At 37.0% G+C, this 7,621-nt stretch overlaps 1 protein-coding gene across 3 annotated transcripts; it reads left to right on the top strand.

Annotated features, from left to right (window-relative positions):
• Positions 1–432: 432 nt before the first annotated feature.
• LOC140788653 (uncharacterized) lies at positions 433–4,267 on the top strand. 3 transcript variants are annotated; one of them, XM_073138012.1, is made up of 3 exons: positions 433–638; positions 864–918; positions 2,972–4,267. In XM_073138012.1, the coding sequence occupies exon 3, from the start codon at positions 3,383–3,385 to the stop codon at positions 4,058–4,060; it is 678 nt and encodes a 225-aa protein (XP_072994113.1). In that variant the 5' UTR covers positions 433–638; positions 864–918; positions 2,972–3,382; the 3' UTR covers positions 4,061–4,267. The 3 variants fall into 3 exon arrangements, with proteins under 3 accessions (XP_072994113.1, XP_072994114.1, XP_072994111.1); XM_073138010.1 differs by having other exon boundaries at positions 452–638; positions 784–918; XM_073138013.1 differs by lacking the exon at positions 864–918 and having other exon boundaries at positions 439–638.
• The last annotated feature ends 3,354 nt before the right edge of the window (positions 4,268–7,621 follow it).

Genomic DNA, 7,621 nt, shown 5'->3' with positions numbered 1-7,621 from the left:
TCGGTTCACAGGCCTAAAGTGCACTAACACACTGGGATTTGCACTCCTAATATTCTATAGTCATGCACTCGGGTTTGAGACGGATGGGGCCCGCAAGCCGGGGGTATTACTGGCATTGTGTGGTGGATAAGGCAGCGCCGCGTGGTGCCCCCTCAGCAGTCCCCCACTACCTATGTACGGTGGCATTGTACCTGCCCCATTCGACCGTCTTCACAGCCGATCCTTAATCACACCATCCTCGTTCCCAGGCGTTCGCATAAAACGTTTCATGCGGAACTTAAAATCCTTCTTCCACGTCACCATGAGAAGCCTAGTTGACGTGCCCTGGATGATCAAACGCAAGCAGAGACTTTTCTATGCGGAAGCCGGGCCCCCCCCTCGGCCGCTGAGACCTGTTACGGAATGACCAAAACACCCTTTTCGTGCCTTCGCGGCTTCGCCATTTGCTCACGTGGCCAGCATGTGCTTCGGTTCCTAAAGTCCCTCACTCCTCTCTCTCTCTCTGTGGAAAATTTAGGTCTTTTGTCTCAGATCCGAAACCCTTACGCGGAGACGATTAGAATTCTCTTTCCCTCTCTCTCTATTGTATGAGGACGGAGTAGCCTCGGATTCGACTCTCCCTGCCGTAACCGTTGCAGGTATGGAGCTATCTGCTACGCCCCTTCTTTAGGATTTTTTTTTCATTATTTTTTTGCATGTAATTTGATCTAAATTTCTCGCCTTGTAATCTTTTCTTCTTAGATCTGAACCATTTTATTGAGGGAATTTGTTTCGTCGTTCTAGGTCAACTAGCGTCAACCTTTACTTTTGCTGCTAGTTTCGGTGATTGCGTTGGATAAAGGATATTTGCTTTGTTTTGATAGGAGTGAAGATGGAATTAGGATTGTGAACTTCTTGGGAAATTAAAGTTTCTTCAAGGTAATTGTGAAATTTAAGCCTTCATTCTCATGTTTGGTCGAGTTTAGATTCGCATATAAATTGATCGAGGAATTGGTGTGATAATGATGTACCAGATTACTTTGTGTGCAATGACAGGATAAATATGTATCCACTGCCGAAGTTGGTGTTATAATCAAATACCCCTAGGATAGTAGTAGTCAGTACTCATGCCTTAGAGATGCTTTGATAGTGTGCAACTTGTTGTGTTTCGACTTTCGATTCTGTATCAAATCTACTCGTCTAATCTCTAAAGTAAAATAAAGACAGGAAGAAGGAAGGAAAAGAATAAGAAATTCTTTAGTAATGAACTAAATCTAACTTAAGAAGCTAATGGATCCATCTTTACTGGAATATTTTGGGCCATATTAAGCTGGTGACTGTTTAAGTCTGTAGAATCTTTTTATATCAATAGGACAAAATGAATGCTTTGTTCATTCCATTTAATCAAAAATATACTTCAGCTACTTAAAATTCAATATTCAGAGTCATGGCATGAATACAAATCTTGACTGCATATACTCTTGAGTTGTCATGCATCAGGCATCTTTACTTCTTTGTAATTGGTGGTTGTTGCATGCACTCTTGTTGTCATTAATGGGGCTATCACTGACTTTTTTCCTTGATAGATATTGAGAATTCATGTGTAGTTAATAAATCTGATCTCCCTTGTTTTCATTACTCAAAGGTTATCTTATTTTGTTAGGTGAGTTGCAGCGTTACAGCGTACAACTCGAACTGAGGATTTTGTTCATTAATATAGTGCTTTGTTTGGTTGTTGCTTATAAGATAATTTTGCAAATAGATGAGGCCCGGGAAGGCAATGTTGGTGGATGTATATGTGTCAGACAGTTCACTATTAACACTGAGACCTTGTGGCAAGTCTATCATATGATTTGTAGTTTTCCTTAGTTTGTTGGTATTCCGTGTAAAGTTGTATTCTCTGATCTTTAACTACCTAATATGGTTACACGTAAACTCTTAAAGTTCACTTGTCTGATCTTGATACTATGACAAAGTTCAAGGATTTAAAGATTAGCTTCATCTAAACTCTTATGCATGTTTGTATAATTTTCATCTATTTTGGAGTTCTGCTTATTATAGAACCTAGCTTCAAAGATCTTTTAATTGTGTACAAATTATCTTAAAATCCCAATTATGGTTTTGATGAATGCCTTACTATTGCATGGGGCGAACGGTGACTTTGATTGGCCGAAAGCCTTCACTTGCTGCATTGGTTACTTCGTATAGTCTCTGTGGATGTTATTTTTAAGGTACACTGAGCTCCAAAGCTAACAAGAATGAAATAAATAAACAAAGATTTGAAAAAGGGAAAGAAGATGATGGTTTCTGGACTTGTACTTCTTTTTTTAGACATTGAACTATTTTTCTATAAACATAATAAAATAGAATAGTTTCCTAACATTTAATTCATTAATAAGAAATCCTTCTATCTGGAAGATTCTAATCCTATCAATGAAAAAATAGAACTAACATATTTGTGTAAAATGAAACTCAATGCATTATTTTGATTCATTCAATGATGCTTTTGTAATAAACCTTCAGATCTGAAGTTTGTCTTCCTTATAAACAAATGGAGCATGTGTACTACAACAGGGAAGCATTTTAATTTTGGAAGCATGGTAACTCATAGTGCATCACAACAGGGAAGCATTTCAACTTTTTAAGCTGATGTTCACTGAACGCATGATCCCATGTTGTCATGCAAGAGCGCACATTGGAATGTTATCTACAATTTTTCTTTCTATTCTATGCTTGAGTGGATCTCATTGACTTTTGCACACTTGATCAAATGCATTTATGGCCTCTCTTTTGAGGATAGTTTTTACTGCTAGGCTACTGTATTTCATTCTCACATCATATTTTAGAATCTAATGCCTAATTAATTTTCTTCGATGCAGTAAAAGAGCCTTGCCAGCTATTTGATTGTACATTCATATCTCCCAATGATACTTTTCTCTTTTAAAATGTTTATTTTAGAATCTAATGCCTCAATTTATTTTTTTCTATGCAGTAGGAGAGCCTTATGAGCTGTTCAGTTGCACATTCTTACCTTCACTATCATATTGCTAAGATTCTTATTTCTCTATTGGGATTGTATTGAAATGGGCCAGAGTCTGAGCTGTGGAAACTTGCAGAAGAAAGCCACAAAAGATGCATTAACAAGTGCTTATTATTTTTCTCTCCTGCTCTCTCCTGTTGTCTCCATCTGGGATTGCATTTTTCGCAAAATGAGATACTCATTCAGGCCTGAGTGGGTGTAGACTTATGGTGTGGCTTTAAATTAGTCGTCAGGTTCAAGAAGTGGTCAAGATCATAGGGAAAGTTTATTAGATTTTAAATCCAAGGAAAGATGGTTATTGTTGTTTCAAAGTAGTTATTAGAAGATAATAAACTGACACAAGTAAATAGAGGCATACTTGTCATGGAGAAAGGTGGATGCGGCCAAGCAGGTAAGGTCTTGAAGAAAGGGAAGAAGAAACAAGCCAAAGATGAATTAGACCGTGTGAAACAGGCTGAGAAGAAAAAGAGACGCCTAGAGAAAGCACTTGCAACCTCTGCAGCCATAATCTCTGAATTAGAGAAGAAGAAACAGAAGAAGAAAGAAGAGCAACAAAGATTAGATGAGGAAGGTGCTGCTATTGCTGAGGCAGTTGCTCTTCATGTCCTTTTAGGAGAGGATACAGAGGAACCTTGTCATTTCATGCTGAACAAGTACAGAAAATGTAATCCTTGGGATAATTCTAGCAACGCCAACTCTTTGGGAGACACTCGAAGCTTCATTAGATACTCTGTCGGTGGACTGGAGTTGGCTGCTGATCCATATGCATCCGGAGTAAGGTTGACTGATTGGGGGATGGGGCAGTCATTACCAACTCGTGGTCATTTAAGAGATTTCCAAGTACCATATTATCTAGAGAGAGGTCAACAAACTGAGATATGTCCAGGATTCATAGCAGCTCAAGCTGTCTCATCATTGCAAATTGCAGAAAATCCAAAAGAGGATAAATTTTCAGGCCAGGGAGCAGCAACTGTTGTCCTTAATAGGATGCTAGAAAGCAGCAACAAGGGTGACAGACTCAATTTCTACAGGGAGTTATAAGTTATAACTATACTTTCTGATACTATTGTATATAGCTACCAAAGATGTGCCTTTCCTTTTCCAGTGAGATATATCTTCTTAAATTGGTGAGCTTTCCGTTACCATCCTTATGTTGTGTTTAAAGGGGTTTGTATTGGTGATGTTCGAACCATTTTTGAAATTTGGTATTACCTGCTTAAGAACTATAATATCTTGTAGTTATCCGTATGATGAGATTGCATATGGCATGTTTATTTCTTTCTTTTGTTACTGAATCCTTCCAAATTGGATCCTATGCCCAATGGCCATGGGAACTTTCTAATTCTTTTGATCTTTCTTTTTGTCTTTCGCTTTGCTTTACTAATATAAAGACTTGTAATCATTGATGAATATTTTAAAAGTTTTCACATATTGACTATTTGGTGGATTTCAATATTGATGGATTATGACGCCCCGGTTGGTGATTCCTCAGGTTTAGTTATTTTTCCTATTTGTTCTTCTCAAATCTATAATCGATGAGTTTATCCTGCATCACATATCCATGAAAGATGTGTTACGAATTAGATTTGAAAAAACCCGGATGTAATAAAATTATGATATTTTATGGAGTGATAGCCTCATGAGTTAGAATTTTAATAATTTTGGTTTTACATGAATCGGAGGTCAGAGTGAAAAGTTAAAAATAAAATAGTGAAGCAATGTCAGAATGGGATAAAAGTGAAAATATTCGACATTATGGTAATCGTCAGAAGGTGGAAGTAGATGGCTATATAGTAGGGTGACTTGTGGTGGAGGATGGTGGCTAGAGTTTGGAAGCTCGAATTTATTCTATGATTAAGATCTACTCTTATGAAGAATAAAACAATCTAACAACTAAGATTATACGGTAAATATAATAATAATAAATTAGCTAAGCTCAATAATATCTTGGCTGCTTGGATGACCAAACAAAGTAGCACAAACCTTTTATATATAGAGGTCGGGTACAATAAATTCTATTAGAATTAGCACTAAAGGTTTGCATGACTCGAATTAGGATTTGTATACATAATTTAATTGGACTTACCTTAAATACTTACTTGATTTAACTAAACTTAACTTAAATGTTTATTTGAATTAATTGGATTTACCTTATGGGTTTACATGACTTAACTAAATTTTACTTAAAGACTTATATAAATATGAATCAATAAAAAGATAATTAGACTCAATTCATGAAGTCCAATGTCTACATGATATAATTTAATATGACCCGTTTCATATATGATATGAGGTCAGTCAGGTTTTTAAAGTATTCCTAAGTCATGACCTTTATTCACGTTATATGATCAATATTTAACAACATCCATTGTTGAATAAGTCTAAAAGGTTTATAAAATCAAAAGCCATCAGTAATTCTCCATTAGAAAAGGAGTAGATACAGCATGAATAACCAAAGTTCCCATGACAGATCCAACTTTTAGCTGGGCTTGATTTTGTAAGCGACTTATTGCAATCTCTTGGAGGAATTCTTGGAGGAAAAAAAGAAGAAAAAAGATTACAATCTTTATACTGGTTGCTCTATTGTATTAAAGGTTTATACCATCTTCTAAACTAGTTTGAAGTTTTGGTTCAAAAGAAGACAGAGCTATATGTGGAACAATTTCCACCAAAGCTTATCCAATAATCATTTAAGCAACTAACCTTGTCTTCTTTTCAGTCATGCCCACTTCACATTAGAGAGCCCAAACATGTGAAAGCCACTGAGAGAGAGAGAGAGAGAATAGTAGACACTGACATGGGATGCACCCAAAGGATGGCATTGCAAGAGATGCTAATGGTACCACAAAACTATCCCTTTTGCCCACAATGAGATGAGATAGTGTTCATGCTTGTCTTGCTTGCTTTACTGCATGCGCACTACTCCAGAGAGCAGCAGTGGGTAATAAACAAATTGGACTTTGAAGTGTGGGTTGGAATTGGGACTTGGTTTCCCAACTGCAATGTGCGCATGTGATTGTGGAGAGGTGGGCCCTACTTCACCGGCTTATTAAAGTTTTTTTAGATTTAATTATTTTTTAACTCATGAACTATGTATATATATATATATATATATATATATATATATATGAAAAATTTGAAGCTTAAATTATACAATTTAATTCTTCGAATGTAATGTGATATTAGACCACTATGCAACTTATGCATAACCCGTCTTTTCACATGTAATAAAATTAGTCCTGATATTATATTTGATAAACTAATTGATTTATAAGCTTAAGTTGTTTACCTAAAAAAGATAAAAAATAATAGGATAATAAAGATTAGATGAGTAGTCAAGATTTTAACTCGTGATTTTCAGGGAAAAAAATGTTCTAATACCTTATTTGATAACAAGCTGATTAAAAATCTTAGATTATTAGATAATGGAACATTTTAAACTTCCATAAACATTAGTAGTTATAAGTTATAAATATCTTTCCTTTTTCTTTCTTAATTTGAAATGTAAGTATAAAAGTTTTCCATAAATCGCAGTGCTCGACTTGTTTTTTGTTGGCCATCTTAAGTCTTAGATCTCAATTCAGAAAAAATGTGATATGGGAGATCGGGAAAGGAGACTCTATTCATCCTCGTTTCAGTCCTTGGCTCTAGCTTTCGACTTGCCAACTTCACCCTTCGATCCCAGCAATCCTAATGATCAAAGATCTAATATCCGAGAACAAGTGGAACTCACACCTAGTCAATTCGCTCTTTTCCCTAGAGGAGATAACCCTATCTAGAAGCCATTGCCCAAGGGGAATTTCACCTCTAAATCTACTTACTGCTCTCTCTCTCTCTCTCTCTCTCTCTCTCTCTCTCTCTCTCTCTCTCTCTCTCTCTCTCTCTCTCTCTCTCTCTCTCTCTAACGGAAGTTAGTTGAGCTCCTCTTCCTCGACACGTGCATAGAGTCTTTGGAAGTTGATATGGAACAACAAAGCTACCGTGCTGAGAGTGAAGATGTTCATCTAGAAATTAGAAATGTTTGGTTGGGGCCGTTCTTGTCAGACAGGCTCTTCACTGCAGAAGAAAGGAAATCGACCCAACTTGTTCGTTCTATTCCAATGAACTAGAATCTTTAGAGCATGTTTTCCTCCAATGGAACTTTGCAAGGGCGGTGTGGTTTATGAACAGACTAGGTCTAAGATCAGGCAATACTCCTATCATGTTTGAAGATTGGATTACTACTATTACGTCGGCGCTGAAGGACTACAAAGTCACTGTTTACTGTTTCAACATTCTCTAGAGATTTGGATGCCAAGGAATAAGCTTATTTTTGGCAGCGAAAAACCTTGTCCTCGACAAGTTATAGCCACGGTAGATTCCATCCCAATGGAGGCTTCATCACTACCGAATACATTAGATCCCTCGAAGCAATCTATCGCCTCCACCTCCTTTACACAATGTAGTGCAGACATGCTTGACGGGGATATTGTTAGATGGTCGGACGCTGCATAGAGGGGCTCGAACGAAGGTGGTGCTAGCTTCACCTTTTTGGTTTTCCCCTTGGACATTCGCTTGGGGAAAGCTCTCTTCCTAGAAGATTGTTACAGCACTTTGCATGGA

The sequence above is a fragment of the Typha latifolia genome, chromosome 5 (genome assembly GCF_019914945.1).
Source record: "Typha latifolia isolate L0001 chromosome 5, TyphaL0001v2, whole genome shotgun sequence".
NCBI lineage: Eukaryota > Viridiplantae > Streptophyta > Magnoliopsida > Poales > Typhaceae > Typha > Typha latifolia.
This window is presented reverse-complemented; position numbering and strand designations above follow the sequence as displayed.